This window comes from Heptranchias perlo, chromosome 12 (assembly GCF_035084215.1).
Source record: "Heptranchias perlo isolate sHepPer1 chromosome 12, sHepPer1.hap1, whole genome shotgun sequence".
Classification (NCBI taxonomy): domain Eukaryota; kingdom Metazoa; phylum Chordata; class Chondrichthyes; order Hexanchiformes; family Hexanchidae; genus Heptranchias; species Heptranchias perlo.
In genome coordinates, this window is record NC_090336.1 from 47,960,971 (window position 1) to 47,982,144 (window position 21,174).

A 21,174-nucleotide genomic window follows, 5' to 3' on the forward strand; every position below is an offset into this window, starting at 1 on the left:
AATGTATGGAACATTTAAAACAAACCTCTCAAATTAAACTCTAGGAAATATTAGATTATCTACCTTAAGTATGGGCGCTTAAATCCTTTGAAAGAGGTTCATTCTCTACACACTGCCAAGACATTCACATTATCTCACAGTAACTTGCTTATGCCAATAATTGACTACAGTTTGAAAAGGTTTTCTCAACCTCAAAAATAGTCAAGTGCATTTCCAAGCTATCTTGAAAACTGAAATCTCAGCCTGAAGTTCCTGACTCACCTTCCAGATTTCCTTTTTTTCCTGGCAGCAGACGTTAAGGCCATATAAGAAGGCTTGCTGATTGTCCCATTTGAAGATAGCAATGATGGCAGACCCAACCTGTAGCAATAATTACACATAAAATAATTACTTATTGAGAAACCAATAACAGGTTTTTATATAGCAAACAGAAACAAAGACAAACTTACTTTCAAGCAATCAATTTCAAGGCATTTTTTTATATATAAAAAAGTTTTTATGTTGAATACTCCTAAGCAATTCAGGTTACAAATATAATAGTAACCAAATTCACAAACTGATGTTAATAGGAAATAATTTAAGCCAAGAAACAATCTTTTTATTCTTAAAATGCTTTTGTTTTAAACAATTAAAATAAAGCTTTTTCCACTGTGTAGGCACAGTCATACTTCAATGTTGAAAAACCATTTTGTTTCCATGAAAAGGTTACTCTAAGAGGTCAAAATCAGTTTGTGCTTCCAGCATCTAATGCTGACCGCAGATTAAGTTTGGACAATACTGCTACACATGTTCATCTGCAGCTATCAGCACAAGCGTCAAAATAAAAAGGCTTTCATCTGCGCTGCATTATAATATTTTTAAAGAATCATGCCTTTACAAAACAAACACCTACAGCTTGGACTTTCAGTGAAAACAAAAAATTGAAACAGCAGCAGTAGCAGGGACTGTTATGAAAATTTAAACTCAAATGAAGAGATGTAAAACTTACCTGGTAAATTTAAGGTCTTCTATCATTGCTCAGTTTTAATTCCTAATGTAATTTTATATTGTAGCCAATAAAGGCATCTTGCAGGATCTTATAATGCAGAATTTGTTTTAAAATATCAATTCACATAAAATAATATTGGTCCACTTTTTTATGGCACTGTGAATAAAGGGGTATTTTCAAAGGTTTACTCTAAAAAGCAACTAAAATTTGAACCAATTCCTTGAACGTTCTTTAGATTTGCATGGGATTGGTGACGTGAAGCCACAAATATGCTTTCTTTCACCTTCTTCAGAAATAATGTGTCTTGTTTTTCACATTGTCCTCCAGTAAGTTTTCACATTGATTTTAGTACAGTATTTGACATAAAAGTTGACAAACATTAACAAATTGTTTCAATGCAGGCAACCAGTATTTTAGTTACAATTAAAATAGTTAGTTAGAAAATTCTGTTAATCTTGAAAGTCCTGAACAAAATATGTCGGGGTTGTAAAATCTGCATGTTTGGTCACCATTCCTCAACTTTGAATCCTTTGATATTCTAGTAACAGCTAATCATTTGCTTAGTTACTCTTGTAAAATTAAATGATACAGTTTGTGAAACCACTTGAAGGAATATCCCAGATTAAAGTCAAACAAGGCCAAGTGGTGAAACATCATTTTCAACACATTAGCCTCAGAAATAGCCAGCCGCTGTCTTGTCTTTATTTCTTAATTAGAAAAAGATACTTTGTTCTAGAATATTCCTTTAATGTACTGGTGAATTTAGGTACCTCTTACTTGTTTGTTTGGATTGCTGCTAGTTTTTTTACTACCATGTGTAGGCCTTAAAACCTTAAATTAAATCAGGACCGGTATTTTCGTAGAAAGGCAAGCATTCCTGCTGTTGGTATTTTCGTACAATACTTAGCTTACAAAATGTATTGATTAGATCAAAATGCCATACTATAATTATAAGGATTTCAGGATGAGTAAACTTATTCTGAGAATTTAATACTTACTTCATGTTGCTGAACAACAGTATTAAAAATGGTAACCTATACTGAGTTTATTGCATTTTAAATGTACAAACTGATCTACTGGAAATATTATTATTACATGCAACTGATCTAATGGAAATATTATTATTACATGCAACTGATCTAATAGAAATATTATTACAAGCATCTTTTAAAAAAAATTAACTTAAAAAGTTATGAATAAAATGCCACAGTTAACATCTTCCATCCTTAACTCAATTAACACTAGAACTCTGGGAATATATGATGCAAGGCAATCATTTTAACAAATTTGAAACAAAATGTTGAGAGGCTGTAAAACAAACCTTTGCAGAAAGCTTCTGTGATGCTTGGAATTCTTGTATGATAGATTGTAACTAGTGACAGTCTCGTTACAATTGGTTTTATTCACAAATGGGTGTAGAGTTCTTGTTGTGACCATGGCAGATTGGCTGCATTCTGCTAAGTTATATGTGACATTTATTAGATTCTCACTCATTCCAGAGGCAGCGTCCTCTGTGTCACTCAAATTGCTCCGCTCCTGTTCTCTGTGACAATTTGCCTTTTGGGATTGTAGCTTTGAGATAGGCAGCTGACAGGGAACTTGCACAATCTGCTTCTTGCAGCTCTCTGGTGTGTAGTGTATAAGAGCTAACCCTTCTTTGGAGAGGCTATCATTCAGCTGAGCAAGGCTGGAGTTTTGTGCAGCATGATTATCTGGATCGCTGCAAGTTAACAGTGATTGCTCCAGCCTTTGTCTGGAGGATTTGTAAGTAGATACTCTGCCTTCTTTTTCCGTTGATAGTAGATTTTTCTTTGATTCTAAGGCAAGGGGAAATGTCAAAAAATGCATTAGCCACAGTTAAAGCAAATACTATTGAAATCTTAGACCATACTATAATAAATTCCACAAGTAGCAGCACAAATTTTCCATGATAAAAGAACTTTAAATGCAATGTTTTGTTGAATACAGAGTTAACTTTCAGTATATTAGAAAACATCAATTAAAAGACTTCAGGAAATAATTCAGTCTATACTTACCTGTATCTTTATAAATGCTCTCTCAGCATCATAGATATAATGTAAGTGTCAAACATAATAGCCCTGAAAATCTGCAGTGGTGTTATCCTGGTGAAACTGCTAGGATGTGCCCGCTGGGATCTCCAGCACCGACCTCACCGAAGTGTACGGGGTCAGTGGGAGGTTCCATCATTAAAATATCAATGGTGGACACCCCTGTCACTAGGAGGCATCTTGTTCGAGGACACCAGCTCCGAGTGGGGTGGCTGGACTTTCCATCTCAAACAAGGCCCCATGGAAACCAGTGGGATGGAAAAGTCCCGGTTTAGTTTCTGGCCCTTCTACCATAGTCATTGTCTTCACTATATCTATATAAATAAAAGTCTTGGGTTCAGCATGCATTGTTGCATCACATTTCTCAAAAGTGTCACATCTCAGAAGAGTCAAACTACCCTGCTCTGCATTGTTTTTTTTAAAAATTCAGAAATATTCAGGGATCTAGGCCACTTGCCAGGCCTGGACCCCTTGGAGTGGCTCACATATACCCTTGTGGAAGCCGGTATGCTGAATGAATGGCGGTATACTGGCCGCATGAGCCTGAGGAGTGGGAACTGCTGACTTAGGGGTCGATTTTAACTTGCCGAAATCTACAATAAATACCAATTTAGTGCTTTTTTCCCCCTGTTTTCAGCCTTAGGCAGAAAAAACGTTTGCAGTTCACTCCTGTTAGAAAAATTGACAGCCATGTGCCCGACAACAGAGAAAATTACTCTGTAGTTTTCTCTGTCTTAAGTAGAGCGTGAATTTCTACAAAGTGGGCAGGTGTGGCTCAGTGGTAACACTCTCACCTCCGAGTCAGAAGGTTATGGTTTCAAGTCCCACTCCAGAGACTTGAGCACAAAATCTAGGCAGTACTGAGGGAATGCTGCACTGTCAGAGGTGCTGTCTTTCAGATGCGACATTAAAACAGTCTGCCCTCTCAGGGGATGTAAACGATCCCATGGCACTATTCGAAGAAGAGCAGGGAAATTCTCCCTGGTGTTCTGGCAACATTTATCCTTCAACCAATATCAGTAAAACAGATTATCGTGTCATTATCATATTGCTGTTTGTAGGACCTTACTGTGTGCAAAATGGCTGCTGCGTTAACTACATTATAACAGTGACTACTCTTCAAGAGTACTTCATTGGTTAAGGGTTAGAATATGGGTACCAAAAACTCAGAATGCCAAAACAAAAAGTTACGTATCATAAAGATTCAATGCAAAGAAATAATAGGACATAGTTTTTCTAGATGTTCATGTATAAACAGCAATTTGTAAGTATACAAAAAATTATATTCGCAGAAAAATGATCCAATTTTTTGGTTCAGTCTGGATATAGATTTCACAGTGGACACACTGATGTAGATATAAAAATACATGCTATTGCAAAATGGAGTTTATAAGAAGAAGGCATCACTATCATAGATGTGAACTTCAGTCTAAATTGTGTTAGTATTCCTGCAATATTGCTAAAAAGTATTTCAATCCAAGAACAATATTTCTGTTCCTGACTCACTGGATGAAAATTGTAATTACGAAGTTAGGTCCCCTGATGATATAATGGGTGAAGTACCGCTTGGTGTAGTACTATGTCATACAAACCAGAATGCTCCAGGTGTTATCCCCAGCTGATGTCAGCACAGTCACAGTTAGAGTACTGCTATTGGTTTTAGGACACTGAGCTAAGGAGGGGACAAGAGGAGAAATCCTGCCTGGCCTCCCAGTTATGATTGCTATCTAAAAATCCGTTAAGTCAACCTGCAACAGGATCTGGATAATATCCAGACTTGGGCTGACAAGTGGCAGGGAACATTCACCCACCAAAAGTGACAGGCAATGACTAGCTCAAACAAGAGAAAGTCCAGCAACCTCTCCATGACCTTCAATGGCACCCTCATCATTCAGCCTCCACAATCAACATTCTTGGGGTCACCACTGATCAGAAATTGAACTGGACCAGCCATATCAACTTGGTTAGGTGGAGAATAAACAAATGAAGAGGATTGCTATTTTAAGGGTGGGAAGTGGATGCCATGGGGAGATACTTTGATTAAACATAAAACTTTGGAGACCTTTTTACTTGAAAATTATGCAAAACATCCTATCAAAAGTTGCTTGTTAAAAAAAATCAGCAGCTAATCTATGCATCATCTATAACATAGTAAAAGTCTTGCTAATGTCACTCATCCTTCTGCCACTTTTAGCATGTCCATTGATTCACCACAAGCAATGTCAGGGGAGAACTGGTAGTTAAGCTATAAAAATTACAGTTTACAATACTCTTTTTGGATTTGCTTTCACAGAATTGAGTACTCTGCATTTAGTTTAACAGCCTTTCTAAGTGATTTCACTTGAGTCATTCTTTAATTTATCACAGACAACCGAGAGATTTATGGAGTCATAACTTAATGTGAAATGTAAGAAAGCAATATTTAGCATGCACGTGTCACAGGTCACAACAGGGTTTATGAAAAAGAGACATTGATGAATGGAATTAGAAATATTTGAGAATTTGGGATAGAATAATGGCAGGGTTTTTTCTTCTTTCAACATATTGCCACCATATGTCTGAATGAATATATTTGGAAATAATGTTCAATTATAATAAATTTGCTGGGTTATACTACATGGCGAAAGTAAAGCATTTCAATAATCTTTCTGGGTACAGACAAAATGAAAAAAGAGGAGGTGTAGCCCTGATAATAAAGGATGACATAAGGATAGTAGTGAGGAAGGATCTTGGCTTGGAAGCTCAGGAAGTAGAATCAGTATGGGTGGAGATAAGAAATGACAAGGGGCAGAAAACATTGGTGGGAGTGGTCTATAGGGCCCCTAACAATAGCTATTCTGTTGGACAGAGTATTAATCAAGGAATAATAGCATGTAACAAAGGTAATGTAATAATCGTGGGGGACTTTAATCTTCATATAGACTGGACAAATCAAATTGGCAAAGGTAGTTTGGAAGATGAGTTCATAGAATGCATTTGGGACAGTTTCTTAGAATAATACATTGTGAAACCAACCAGGGAACTGGCTATTTTAGATTGTGTGTTGTGTAATGAGACAGGGTTAATTAGTAATCTCATAGTAAGGGATCCTCTGGGGAAGAGTGATCATAATATGATAGAATTTCATATTGAGTTCGAGAGTGACATACTTAAGTCAGAAACTGGAGTCTTAAACTTAAACAAAGCCAATTACATAGGTATGAGGGGGCGAGTTGACTAAGATAGATTGGGAAATTAGATTAAAAGGTATGACAGTAGATATGCAATGGCAAACATTTAAAGAAATATTTCATAATTCTCAATGAACATACATTCCATTGAGAGATAAAAACTCCAGGGAAAAGTGATCCATCCGTGGCTAATTAAAATTGTTAAGGATAATATTAGATTAAAAGAAGAGGCTTATAATGATGCCAAGAAGAGTAGTAAGTCTGAGGATTGGGAGAGTTCTAGAAACCAGCAAAGGATGACCAAAAAATTGAGAGGGAGAAAATAGAGTATGAGAGTAAACTAGCATGAAATAGAAAAATAGATTATCCCCTGGACTACATCCTAGGGTTCTAAAAGAGGCGGCTACAGAGATAGTGGATGCATTGGTTGTGATCTTCCAAAATTCCCTAGATTCTAGAGCGGTTCCAGCGGATTGGAAGGTAGCAAATCTAACACCGCTATTTAAGAAAGGAGGGAGAGAGAAAACAGGGAATTATGGGCCAGTTAGCCTGACACCAGTCCTTGGGAAAATGCTGGAATCCATTGTTAAGGAAGTGGTAACAGGGTACTTAGAAAATCATAATATGATTAGGCAGAGTCAACATGGTTTTATAAAAGGGAAATCGTGTTTGACAAATCTATTAGAGTTTTTTGAGGATGCAACAAACAGGGTAGATAAAGGGGAACCTCTATTTGGATTTTCAAAAGGCATTTGATAAGGTGCCACACAGAACACAGAGAGTAGGAATAAACGGGTCATTTTCAGGTTGGCAGGCTGTAACTAGTGGGGTGCCGCAAAGATCAGTGCTTGGGCCTCAGCTATTTAATGATTTAGATGAAGGGACCGAGTGTAATGTACCCAAGTTTGCTGATGATACAAAGCTACGTGGGAAAGTATGCTGTGAGGAGGACATAAAGAGCCTGCAAAGGGATATAGACAGGTTAAGTGAGTGGGCAAGAAGTTGGCAGGTGGAGTATAATGTGGGGAAATGTGAGGTTATTTACTTTGGTAAGAAGAATAGAAAAACAGAATATTTTTTAAATAATGAGAAACTATTAAATATTTCCACGAAACACAGAAAGCTAACATGCAGGTACAGCAAGCAATTAGGAAGGCAAATTTATGTTGGCCTTTATTGCAAGGGGGTTGGAGTACAAGAGTAATGAGGTCTTGCTACAACTGTACAGGGTTTTGGTGAGACCACACCTGGAGTACTGCGTATAGTTTTGGTTTCCTTACCTAAGGAAGAATATACTTGCCTTAGAGGCGATTCGCTAGTTTGATTCCTGGGATGAAAGGGTTGTCCTACGAGGAGCAATTGAGAAGAATGGGCCTATATTCTCTGGAGTTTACAAGAATGAGAGATGATCTCATTGAAATGTATAAAATTCTTAAGAGGACTCGATAGGGTAGATGTGGAGAGGCTGTTTACCCTGGCTGGAGAGTCTATAAATGGGGGGCATAGTCTCAGGATAAGGGGTGGGTGATTTAGAATTGAGATGAGGAAGAATTTCTTCACTCAAAGGGTAGTGAATCTTTGGAGTTCTCTTTCCCAGAGGGCTGTGGATGCTCAGTTTTTGAGTATATACAAGACTTAGATCGAATTGGACTCTAAGGGAATCAAGGGATATAGGGATCGGGCGGGAAAGTGGAATTGAGATCAAAGATCAGCCACGATCAGATTAAATGGCAGAGCAGGCTCAAGGGGCTGTATGGCCTTCTCCTGCTCCTATTTGTTATGTACAGATGATTGATTATAATACTAAGCAAAACAATCTGAAAGATAATATAATTCATGGATTTCCCACTCATTAATCATATACGGTGATTTAAAAAAAATCAAATTACTTAACATTTGTCCGACCAAACGGATAAATTAAAATCTAGTTTTAAATCTCAAAAGAATATTTGAAGAGAATCTAGAAATTTTCTGGATATTTTTACATTAATGTGTGATCACTCTGTAGGAGACAAAGTTATTTCCATTTTGTCCTACAAGTGCTGGGAAACAGAGTCGAGCACATGGTTTTGTTAATCTGCACAAGATGTTATAACCACATTTGGTAAACAGGACCAGAAGATCCCCATTATCAACACTCATCACATATGGATGTTACCAAGCAACATTCCCGTCACAAACTAATTACATTGTACCACACCACATGTGAAAAGCAGTGAGGTTCATATTTTGGACCATTTCTTTAATTTACTGAGATGGTGCTGTCAAATAATTTGGTGGGAACCTTGTGACTTTCCAGGTGCAATAATGGACCACACGAGGAAGATCTGTCTGGACAGAACTCTTTTAATTGCAAATGGATGAAGAAATTTGAAAGCATTACTTTGTTTCAAAACATGATGCTCAGCCTGGGTCATGCTAATGATTGAGACAGACAATCCAAAAGAATTTAGTGAGGTTTACTATTCAGATTCATCATATTGATGACCCAGGCATTAGAGATTATTGCCTTCCAATGGTCTAAGAGCCGCTAAACACTTGCCACACGGATGCTGGCCAATGAGGGTGAGGTTGAAAGTAGAGTGGCATCACTGTTGGAAAACAGGTGTAGAAAGTACTCCTATTTAGCAATTCTTTACGACTTGAAATCCTGCTAAGTAGGACATTGTCCATAAAAGCTTGGAGATTTACTCTATTTTGGTAGTCAATTTTAACAATTACATTCATGTTTTTTTGGTGCCTTTTAAAGCCTTCCAAAATTTCAGCACGATCCCATAGTAATTCCAGCACGATCCCAAATGCTAAATGGCATTTTCAAAAGTTCACATTGAAGATCCAGAGACAAGTCTGAAATATTGAGTTGTATTGAGTCAACAGCACAGAAACAGGCCATTTGGCCCAACTGGTCTATGCCAGCCTTTCTTGTTCCACACGAGTCTCCTTCCTCTCTACTTCATCTACCCCTATCAGCAGTTGAGTTACAATGAGTCTACAGCACAGAAATAGGCTGTTAATGACAATTAAGAAGAATTGATGATTTTGGCACTTGCACCAATGCCAGCACCAAATGCATCCAAAGCTCGCTTTGGAGGTTATACAATTATGGTCATTTAAAAATTAGAAATAGTCCTCCTTAGTACAAAAAAAAACATGAGCTCAACTTGGTGTGGGAAAACCAAGTCTAGCAAAGCTCGTTACATAAGATTCTGATTTGTAGGAGTAATCAGCTGTCATGCATTTTTCCAAGGAATCTAGACATTCTAATTCTTTGTCTGGAGAAATTGAATTCTTCGGTAAAATACGAAAAGATTTTCCAGTTTTTTCAATAAACTCTGTATTCTAAATATTTGAAGGCAGCTTGGAGCATGGCATCAGTTAAACCTCTTATTTTTAATGTGAAATCAAGACACTTAATTGAACGATGCAGGTTATTTTAAATAGGTTCCTTGCAAGTAGGGTTGAGAAAAATATTCAAATATTGGTTAACTAAGTGGTCAGAATGTAAATTTGGATAATCTTCTCCCCCTTTACACAAGAACCTAAAGATAAGTCTGCCAGGGACGTGTCATGGAGTGTTTAAATTAATATAAAGTTCAAACCTGGAACAAAATTATAGAGATGGCTCATGTTCTGCCACAATTCCTGTACCAATGAACATAGGGACCTAAGAATGGGAATCAATAGCAGAGAATGTCATCGACCTGAAATGTTAACTGTTTCTCTCTCCACAGATGCTGCCTGACCTGCTGAGTATTTTCAGCATTTTCTGTTTTTATTGCAGAAAATGCAGTCCCTTAAAGAAGTTGGAACTGGTAGAACCAGAACATCTGAAACTTTTCTGTCTCTGACATTTAATTAAAGTTAGGAATATATGATTGAGAGGACATAGCTGCTAGACTGGGCCTGCGGCAGGTGGTGAGCGAACCAACACGAGGGAAAAACTTACTTGACCTCGTCCTCACCAATCTACCTGTCGCAAATGCATCTGTCCATGACAGTATTGGTAGGAGTGACCACCGCACAGTCCTCGTGGAGATGAAATCCCGTCTTCGCACTGAGGACACCATCCAACGTGTTGTGTGGCACTACCACCGTGCTAAATGGGATAGATTCAGAACAGATCTAGCAGCTCAAAACTGGGCATCCATGAGGCGCTGTGGGCCATCAGCAGCAGCAGAATTGTATTCCAGCACAATCTGTAACCTCATGGCCCGGCATATTCCTCACTCTACCATTACCAACAAGCCAGGGGATCAACCCTGGTTCAATGAGGAGTGTAGAAGAGCATGCCAGGAGCAGCACCAGGCGTACCTAAAAATGAGGTGCCAACCTGGTGAAGCTACAACTCAGGACTACATGCATGCTAAACAGCGGAAGCAACATGCTATAGACAGAGCTAAGCGATTCCACAACCAACGGATCAGATCAAAGCTCTGCAGTCCTGCCACATCCAGTCGTGAATGGTGGTGGACAATTAAACAACTAACGGGAGGAGGAGGCTCTGTAAACATCCCCATTCTCAATGATGGCGGAGTCCAGCACGTGAGTGCAAAAGACAAGGCTGAAGCGTTTGCAACCATCTTCAGCCAGAAGTGCCGAGTGGATAATCCATCTCAGCCTCCTCCCGATATCCCCACCATCACGGAAGCCAGTCTTCGGCCAATTCGATTCACTCCACGTGATATCAAGAAACGGCTGAGTGCACTGGATACAGCAAAGGCTATGGGCCCCGACAACATCCCAGCTGTAGTGCTGAAGACTTGTGCTCCAGAACTAGCTGCGCCTCTAGCCAAGCTGTTCCAGTACAGCTACAACACTGGCATCCACCCGACAATGTGGAAAATTGCCCAGGTATGTCCTGTCCACAAAAAGCAGGACAAATCCAATCCGGCCAATTACCGCCCCATCAGTCTACTCTCAATCATCAGCAAAGTGATGGAAGGTGTCGTCGACAGTGCTATCAAGCGGCACTTACTCACCAATAACCTGCTCACCGATGCTCAGTTTGGGTTCCGCCAGGACCACTCGGCTCCAGACCTCATTACAGCCTTGGTCTAAACATGGACAAAAGAGCTGAATTCCAGAGGTGAGGTGAGAGTGACTGCCCTTGACATCAAGGCAGCATTTGACCGAGTGTGGCACCAAGGAGCCCTAGTAAAATTGAAGTCAATGGGAATCAGGCGGAAAACTCTCCAGTGGCTGGAGTCATACCTAGCACAAAGGAAGATGGTAGTGGTTGTTGGAGGCCAAGCATCTCAGCCCCAGGGCATTGCTGCAGGAGTTCCTCAGGGCAGTGTCCTAGGCCCAACCATCTTCAGCTGCTTCATCAATGACCTTCCCTCCATCATAAGGTCAGAAATGGGGATGTTCGCTGACGACTGCACAGTGTTCAGTTCCATTCGCAACCCCTCAGATAATGAAGCAGTCTGAGCCCGCATGCAGCAAGACCTGGACAACATCCAGGCTTGGGCTGATAAGTGGCAAGTAACATTCGCGCCAGATAAGTGCCAGACAATGACCATCTCCAACAAGAGAGAGTCTAACCACCTCCCCTTGACATTCAATGGCATTACCATCGCTGAATCCCCCACCATCAACATCCTGGGGGTCACCATTGACCAGAAACTTAACTGGACCAGCCATATAAATACTGTGGCTACGAGAGCAGGTCAGAGGCTGGGTATTCTGCGGCGAGTGACTCACCTCCTGACTCCCCAAAGCCTTTCCACCATCTACAAGGCACAAGTCAGGAGTGTGATGGAATACTCTCCACTTGCCTGGATGAGTGCAGCTCCAACAACACTCAAGAAGCTCGACACCATCCAAGATAAAGCAGCCCGCTTGATTGGCACCCCATCCACCACCCTAAACATTCACTCCCTTCACCACTGGCGCACTATGGCTGCAGTGTGCACCATCCACAGGATGCACTGCAGCAACTCGCCAAGGCTTCTTCGACAGCACCTCCCAAACCCGCGAGCTCTACCACCTAGAAGGACAAGGGCAGCAGGCGCATGGGAACAACACCACCTGCACGTTCCCCTCCAAGTCACACACCATCCCGACTTGGAAATATATCGCCGTTCCTTCATTGTCGCTGGATCAAAATCCTGGAACTCCCTTCCTAACAGCACTGTGGGAGAACCGTCACCACACGGACTGCAGCGGTTCAAAAAGGCGGCTCACCACCACCTTCTCAAGGACAATTAGGGATGGGCAATAAATGCCGGCCTTGCCAGCGACGCCCACATCCCGTGAACGAATAAAAAAAAATCAGGCTCAGACACTGAGTAGCCTTTGAGACACTGACTTTCTCCTCCAAACTTTCCAAAGTGGTGACACAAGGAGGCAAAATCTAAAGTTGAAAATTTAGACTCAGGACCACCTTCTCATAGGCTTAGACAATGGAGATTATGAACCAGGAGCCAAGATATTTGAAAGTATTAGGTATATGGGTGTCACATTTGGAATTTTTGGGTTTTTTTCCACATAGAGGATTTTGGGATTGAGTTATATTTAAGGATTCTTTTAGAACAAAGTGAATTCACACATGCTCGAGAAAAACAGCTACAGACTGCAGATAATAAAGAATTGTATTAAAGCCAGATGAGTCAAGTGTGGGGAATGTCACAACTCTCAAGTCTATTTCAAACTGATTCATTGGGGATCTATTGTCTCAACCCAATTTATCATCTCTCAGATGGCTAACAAACATTCACACCCGTTGTGGTGAGGATAGTTTATCTATGTGGGCACAGCCTTTCCAGAGACAATATCTAAGGCAGACTCAAAACTTGCAACAGTGGGCAGTATAAATTACTAAGTTCCAGATAGTCATTGAAGGTCATAATTATGTCTTCCATTTTGCCTTAAGGGTTTTGGTTCACCATCGGCTGCGGAAAGCTGACTTGGTGCTGAGGTTTCACATTCACTCAACCTTCATACCCAAAGGAATTATGTCGAAGTAGTACAAAAAAACAGATGTGGGAATTATGAAGGGATGGGATAGAATGGATAGAAATAGACTATTTCCAGTGTTTGAGGGGTCTATTACAACAGGACATAGATATAAGATTAATTGTAAGAGATTTAAAACACGCAGCAGAAGAAATGTTTTTTTTTAAAACTGAGGGTTGCAAGGCTGTGGGATGCACTACTAAAGTTAGTGATTGAAGCAAAGATCATGTCAATGTTTAAGAATGAGTTAGATAGGTAGTTGAAGGGGATAAAGGGATATGAAAACAGAGTGGGCACATAGGATTGAGACTTCTGCTAATGTGAAGGGTAAACACCAGCATGGATTGGTCTAAATGGCCTGTTTCCGTGTTGTAATTTCTATGCAACTCTCATTTAAATTTGAAGCCAGCTTGGGCTAAACTTCTTGCCTTGAACTGTGAAATCAAGCAACAAATGCCTAGAAAAAGGACTCGCTGCAGAGTATTCACAAAATACACACGAATGAAGCCCATTTGACCCATCTTAGTTCATCAGTCAGAAAGGCCCTCCAATTACTTCTTAAATTATTTCAAGGATTTTACCTCCACTAATCTAGCAGGAAGTCTATTGTGAGCTGACCACTCTATTGCGTGAAGAACTTCATGACATCAGTCCCAAATCTGACGAAGGAGGAAAGCTCCGAAAGCTTGTGATTTCAAATAAAGCTGTTGGACTATAACCTGGTGTTGTAAGACTCCTTACATTTGCCTTTGATTAGTTTGACCGAAGTCCCCTTGTCCTACTCTCACAGTTTAGTTTCAGGTAATTTTCTGTATCTATCTTTTCCATATCATCTACTATCTTATATGTCTATAATCTTTCAGTCATCTCCTTCAATGCCCAAAAGCCTTGGTTCTCCAGTCTTCCCTTATACCTCAGTTATCTGACACTAGGGATCATCCTCTTGGCTCTCCTCTGAACTTCTGCCAACTGTTTCAACTACATTCTTAGTTAATTTGATCCCATTCTTGGGAGTACTTAAGCCACTTAATTTTTTTTCTTTTTCTGGATCCATGTTGGCTGCTATTTATCAAGTTATCATCATACAGCTAATGGTCAAGTTTACTTCTGATAATTTATTCCATTATTTTAACCATTATTGATGCAAAACTAATGGGCCTGTTTTGTCACCCTTTATGAAAATGGGCATCACATTAGCTTGCACTAGTGTATATTGCTGCTCTCATAATGATCTTCAATGTCACATACTTTGTTTCTCTTTGTACTTGGATTAAAAAACATCTGTTCCTGATGATGTATTTGCTTTTCTTTCTGGAATCCTGGAGATGTTTAATCCTCCTTTGGTCTGAAAAGGCAATTGCTTCTTTATGGAACGACAACAACTTGCACTTATATTGCACGGATAATGGAGAAAAATGGTCCAACAGGATCTAGTCTTATGTGTCTTTTAAGATGACCACCTTGCTCTTTAAGGGCATAACTAGAATGGCTCATAAGCTTTCCTGCTACTGTCTAAAATTCTAAGTAGTTGCTACCATCTGTTTCCTAAAATAACATGCAAGGCAAATGCAGCAGCTTTTTCTGCAAATTCAACATGAAACCACAGATTTATGTAAATCAGGGCAGAATAACATTGTTTTGAGCTCTGTAGAACTTTCTCTCCTAACACTGTAGCTGTGTGAACCAATTTTATCCACATTAGCCTGATGAGCATGCCATCGATGCCTAGTGTAGGAAACTGAATAATCACCAAGGCGATCTCTAGCTTAAATAGCTGCATTAACAGAAAGGCTTCAGGGGTCCAAGGGATATAACAGGGGTATGGTAACATTTTTTTTTATTTGTTCATGGGATGTGAGCATCGCTGGCAAGGCCAGCATTTGTTGCCCATCCCGAATTGCCCTTGACAAGGTGGTGGTGAGCCTCCTTCTTCAGTGGCTTGCTAGGCCATTTCAGAGGGCGATTAAGAATCAACCACATTGCTGTGGGTCTGGAGTCACATAAAGGCCAGACCTGGTAAGGTCAGCAGGTTTTCATCCCTAAAGGGCATTAGTGAACCAGATGGGTTTTTACAACAATCCAGTAGTTTCATGGCCACCATTACTAATAGTTTTTTTATTCCAGATTTTTTTTAAATTTAATTAATTGAATTTAAATTCCCCAGCTGCCATGGTGGGATTGTGAACTCATGACTCCGGATTATTAGTCCAGGTCTTTGGATTACTAGTCCAGTAACATAACCATTATGCTACTGTAACCTTATATAGTGGTTATGTTACTGGACTAGTAATCCAGACAAGGCAAGTACAAATCCCATCACAGCAGTTTTAGAATTTAATTCAGTTTAGAAATCATCTGGAAATAAAAAAGCTGGTATCAGTAAAAAGTGACCATGAAGCTGTCGGATTGTCATAAAAACAAAAAGGGCACATGAATGTCTTTTAGGGAATGAAACATGCCATTCTTACCCGGTCTGGCCTATATGTAATTTCAGTCTCACACTAATGTGGTTGACTCCTAACTGCCCTCTGAAGTGGATTAGCAAGCCACTCAGTTATATCACCATCTTGTCAGGGTAACCAGGGATTGGCAATAGACACCAGCCTTGCCAATGAGACCCACATCCTGAGAATTTATTAAAAAAAATTCCATCAGGCCTGGATGCTAGAGACTGGAACGTATTTTTGCAAATAATTTAGTTTCTTTATTTGTTCACAGGATGTGGGTGACAATGGCAAGGCCTCATTCATTGCCCATCCTTAGTTGCCCCAAGATAGTGATGGCAGGTTGTCCTCTTGAACGTCTGCACTCCTTGTGGTCAAGGTGCTCCCCCAATGGAGTTAGGTAGGGAATGCCAGGATTTTGACCCAGTAACAATGAAGGAACAGTGACGTATGTTCTCGTGAGGGTGGAGCGTGACTTGGAGGGGAAACTTGGGAGATGATCGTGTTCCCATGTTGTTGCTGCTCTCGCCCTCTTGGTGGTAGAGGTCACAGGGCTGCATTTATATAGTGCCTTTCACAACATCAGGATGCCCCAAAGCACCTTACAGCCAATTAAGTACTGTTGTAATGTAGAGACTTTTCTCACCTGAGGACATGCTCAAAATTAGACCCCCAAGGGGGAAGCAATTCTGTTATTACTCAATAAATGAGATATACGTCGAGTGAGCACCTGGCTGACCATGCTTGATTCTCTGTCTGAATGGCAAGTAGACGATAGCTTGGTGTGTCAAGCTAATCCCTAAAGTTTCTCTGCTCGAAGCAGAATTCAGCTTTGACATTATTGTAGGTAGAAAACCATCTTCCAAAGAATATGTTGGACACAGTCAGCTTCTTTGTTGTGATTAGAACAAGCTTCAGACTTCAAAATAATGAGCAATTCTAGGAAACAGCAACAAACAGGATCCATGGCAAATGACACAACATTTTAAAACAAGGAGTTGCATTTGCCAGTGGCTGAGGCAGGGTCAATCTGACAAGGGTATGTTGCGGTGGCTACTGCTCAAGATAATATTGGTGGGAAATGGTGCTGTCAGAAATTTGTAGGCTTCAAGTACAAATAGAATTGGAAGAAAATTAGGGAAACAAAACTGGATAACAAGAGTCACTGATTAAAAAAAGAAAACCCTGACACAACATAATAGAGTAACTGAAACATTGCCGGATCAGGAGTAGCAATTAAGTATACCTTTCAAGAGGAACAGAATCATAGAATGGTTACAGCACAGAAGGAGGCCAAGTGGTCGTCACTGCCAGCACTAGCAAGATACCTGCCATCAGGTGGCCACTTCAGGCCACAGAACTGCCATTGAGCCTGTGCGGGTTCTTTGTAAGAGCAATCCAGTTAGTCCCGTTCCAGAATTGAACGAAATTACATGAATTAGATGAAATTTAACGCAGAGAAGTGTGAAGTGATACCTTTTGGTAGGAAGAACAAGGAGAGGCAACGTAAACTAAAGGGTACAATTCTAAAGGGGATGCGGGAACAGAGAGACCTGGGGTTATATGTGCATAAATTGTTGAAGGTGGCAGGGCAGGTTGAGAAAGCGGTTAACAAAGCATACGAGATTCTGTACTTTATAAATAGAGGCGTAGAGTACAAAAGCAAGGAAGTTATGCTGAACCTTTATAAAACACAGGTTCGGTCACAACTGGAGTATTCTGTCCAATTCTGGGCACCGCACTTTAGGAAGGATCTAAAGGCCTTACAGAGAGTGCAGAAAAGATTTACTAGAATGGTTCCAGGGATGACAAGTGCCAGGCAATGACCATCTCCAACAAGAGAGAGTCTAACCACCTTCCCTTGACATTCAACTGCTTTATCATCGCCAAATCCCCTACCATCAACATCCGGGGGGGGTTACCATTGACCAGGAACTTAACTGGACCAGCCACATAAATACTGTGGCTACAAAAGCAGGTCAGAGGCTGGGTATTCTGTGGCGAGTGACTCACCTCCTGACTCCCCAAATCCTTTCCGCCATTTACAAGGCACAAGTCAGGAGTGTGATGGAATACTCTCCACTTGCCTGGATGAATGCAGCTCCAACAACACTCAAGAAGCTTGACACCATCCAGGCAAAGCAGCCCGTTTGATTGGCACCCCATCCACCACCCTAAACATTCACTCCCTTCACCACCGGCACATGGTGGCTGCAGTGTGTACCATCCACAGGATGCACTGCAGCAACTCGCCGAGGCTTCTTTGACAGCACCTCCCAAACCCGCAACCTCTACCATCTAGAAGGACAAGGGCAGCAGGCACATGGGAACAACACACCTGCACATTCCCCTCCAAGTCACACACCATCCCGACTTGGAAATATATCGCCGTTCCTTCATCGTTGCTGGGTCAAAATCCTGGAACTCCCTACCTAACAGGACTGTGGGAGAACCTTCACCAAACGGACTGCAGCGGTTCAAGAAGGCGGCTCTCCACCACCTTTTCAAGGGCAAATAGGGATAGGCAATAAAAGCTGGCCTCGCCAGCAACGCCCACATCCCATGAACTAATAAAAAAAATGAAGGATTTCAGTTATGTGGATAAACAGGAGAAGCTGGGGTTGTTCTCCTTAGCGCAAAGAAGGTTGAGAGGAGATTTGTAAACAATTTTACAACACCAAGTTATAGTCCAGCAATTTTATTTTAAATTCACAAGCTTTCGGAGGCTTCCCCCTTCGTCAGGTGAACGATGTGAAATGAAAAAAAGGGGGAAGTGACGAAGGGGAATGACGAAGGGGGAAGCCTCCGAAAGCTTGTGAATTTAAAATAAAATTGCTGGACTATAACTTGGTGTTGTAAAATTGTTTACAATTGTCAACCCCAGTCCATCACCGGCATCTCCACATCACGAGAGGAGATTTGACAGAGGTATTCAAAATCATGAGGGGTCGAGACAGAGTAAATAGAGAGAAGCTGTTCCCATTGGCAGAAGGGTCAAGAACTAGAGGACACAGATTTAATGCGATTGGCAAAAGAACCAACGGCGACATGAGGAAAAACTTTTTTATGCAGTGAGTGGTTATGATCTGGAATGCACTGCCTGAGGAGGTGGTGGAGGCAGATTCGACAATGGCATTGAAAAGGAAATTGGATAAGTACTTGAAGGGAAAAAATGTGAAGGGCTACAGCGAAAGGGCAGGGGAGTGGGACTAGCTGGATCGCTCTTGCAGAGAGCCGGCACGAGCTCGACAGGTTGGTGGCCTGCTTCTGTGCTGTAACCATTCTATGATTCACTGGTTAGTGAGACAGTGATAAGAGGGCTCTATCATCTTAAAAGGACAGTGCCCATCCCCACGATATTTGTCCAGTGGATGATGGAACAATTCTACTTGAAAGTTCTTTTTTATCATTTCCATAACACTTCCTCTCAAACAAAATGTACTTAATAGAATTTTGCACTTTCGACAGGTTTTCAGTTGCACTTCTACATGGTTTATAGGTTAGAAAATCTAAAATATGCCAGGCCCTTTCAACGATTAGTGCCTAGTGTTTTATAATGTGCAATGATCAGACTTAAAGAAGTACACAATGAGAAAATAAGCAGCATCTCACTTGACAAGTTTCAGACATCTTTTTCTTACCAATGAATTTTACCTTTTTCTTGTCACACTGTCTTTTGAAAATGTTTGAAAATTAGCAAAATTGAGTATTTTTATTTCAAAAGTAGAACATATTGTGAATTTGTCCAATTATACCAAATAGTCATATTTTTGCTTTCAATGAACAGGTGGGAAAAGACAACAGTAATGGGAAATAGACACGGAAAAGGTACATAAATTGAAATGTGTTTCCTAAGTACTTCTTTTAATAAATTAAAGTAAACAGAGAGTCTATAAACAAAGGGAAATTTTACGTTATCAGAAATAGATTTCTCTGTTGCTCCCACACCAGAAAAGATTTACTGTTGCTGTTTATAGGTTTGGTTTGATTTATCAAATGCACTTAGGAAACAAATTTCTCTTTGTGTACCTTTAATTATACAGCTTCCACAAATAAAATTCCAAATGTGTGGGGAAAAAAATACAAAAAAATCCACTGAACTGGAACTACTTTTATTCTATGAAGTTTAACTGTATCTATAAGAATGAAGGGAGCAATTTTAATCCCACCGGCTTAGCAGAAACCAGGTGAGTGGCCAGTTAAAATCACCCAGGTTATTTAACTGCCGGAAAGCCAGCAGGATCTCACCGTTCACAATTTCAACCTGCATCCCTGAGCAGGTGGCAAGGATACCTGCCCAAAGCCGGCGAGATCTTCTTTAAACGCGCAAGTTGGGTCCCGATGATGTTTCAGTTTTATATTAAAATCCTGCACCCCAGCAGAGATGGGAGACTTTCAACCCATGAGTACGGCTTGGGCACTAAGGCAGGTGCCAATGGTCAGAGGACAATGTTTTCATCCATCCATTGTTCAATCCAGTCAACATTAACAATTCCATTTAAATGGCCTTAATAGAAGGAGATGGTAGAAAGTTTTAACTGTGCGGCATTTCAGCAAATGTAACACTGGTTCTTAGCAAGCATTTTGAATTAATAACAAAGAAGTGAAAAAAAAACAAACTTAAGGTGTGATGTCATACAGAAAACTTTATGGTTTTTTTTTACGATTGGTACATCAGGTGTTCAGATAAATGTGCCAACTATTCTTCTGAAGTTTTCCTTCCCTGTATCATAATGGCCAATGAATGCAATTCATTTTGATTAAGAATGCCCGGAATATGCATTCATAGATAGGCACCCTTGCACTGCTCAGAAATGCAGACTTCTGTTACTGAGGTACACGCTTTCTCATTCTTTAAGTAAATCTAAACACCAACAAATAAAATATCACCCACATGCCATGGGGGAAAGCACCTTTAAAGAGTACCTACCATGACCAGTCGGGTGTTAACCCCCTCCCTCATGTAAACATTTATATACAAGCATGCACATCAGACTAAATTTCTGCATTGCAGATGGCGTCAGGAAGAGAACTGGCACTGGGTCAGCTTTAGGGAAAGTGGTCAAGACAATGAAATTGCCTCCAAGTGCTGGTAAGTGACTTGACTATTCTGGCCACTTAATTGGACAGTTTTGTACAGTGCAGGTCTGATAACTAAACCCAAGTTAGCCTGTTCATGTCCAATACTGAATAACATTGTGGAGAATCAGAGGATCCTGAGGTTTTCTCCCCAGCTGCTCAAGCCTATGTAGAATGTGGTTTATCCAGGGAATCCGGATGGAAAACTATCGCTTACATTTGATTTTCCACCTGCTATGGGAGTGCAGGAGTTCTACAGTTCTGAAATGGATCCAAAGATCTCTACATTAAGGGTTAAGTCATGGCAGGAGATCCCAGAGCCGTGTCATGTTCCTCTTGTGGGATGTGGGAATTCAGGGATCCTTCCTGTGTCCCTGATTCCTTCACCTGCGGGAAGTGTGTCCAGCTGCAGCTACTGTTTGACCGCTTGACGGCTCTGGAGCTGCGGATGGACTCACTTTGGAGCA

At 40.6% G+C, this 21,174-nt stretch overlaps 1 protein-coding gene across 2 annotated transcripts in view; it reads right to left on the bottom strand.

Moving 5' to 3' along the window:
- kif18a (kinesin family member 18A) overlaps window positions 1-21,174 on the bottom strand; it is a 135,941-nt gene that overhangs the window by 11,756 nt on the left and 103,011 nt on the right. For both annotated transcript variants that reach the window (XM_067994087.1, XM_067994086.1), the window contains exons 15-16: window positions 2,310-2,805; window positions 262-360 (exon numbers count right to left, since the gene is read on the bottom strand). In XM_067994087.1, coding sequence (XP_067850188.1) covers window positions 262-360; window positions 2,310-2,805 — 595 coding nt within the window. The remainder of the gene's footprint in view (window positions 1-261; window positions 361-2,309; window positions 2,806-21,174) is intronic.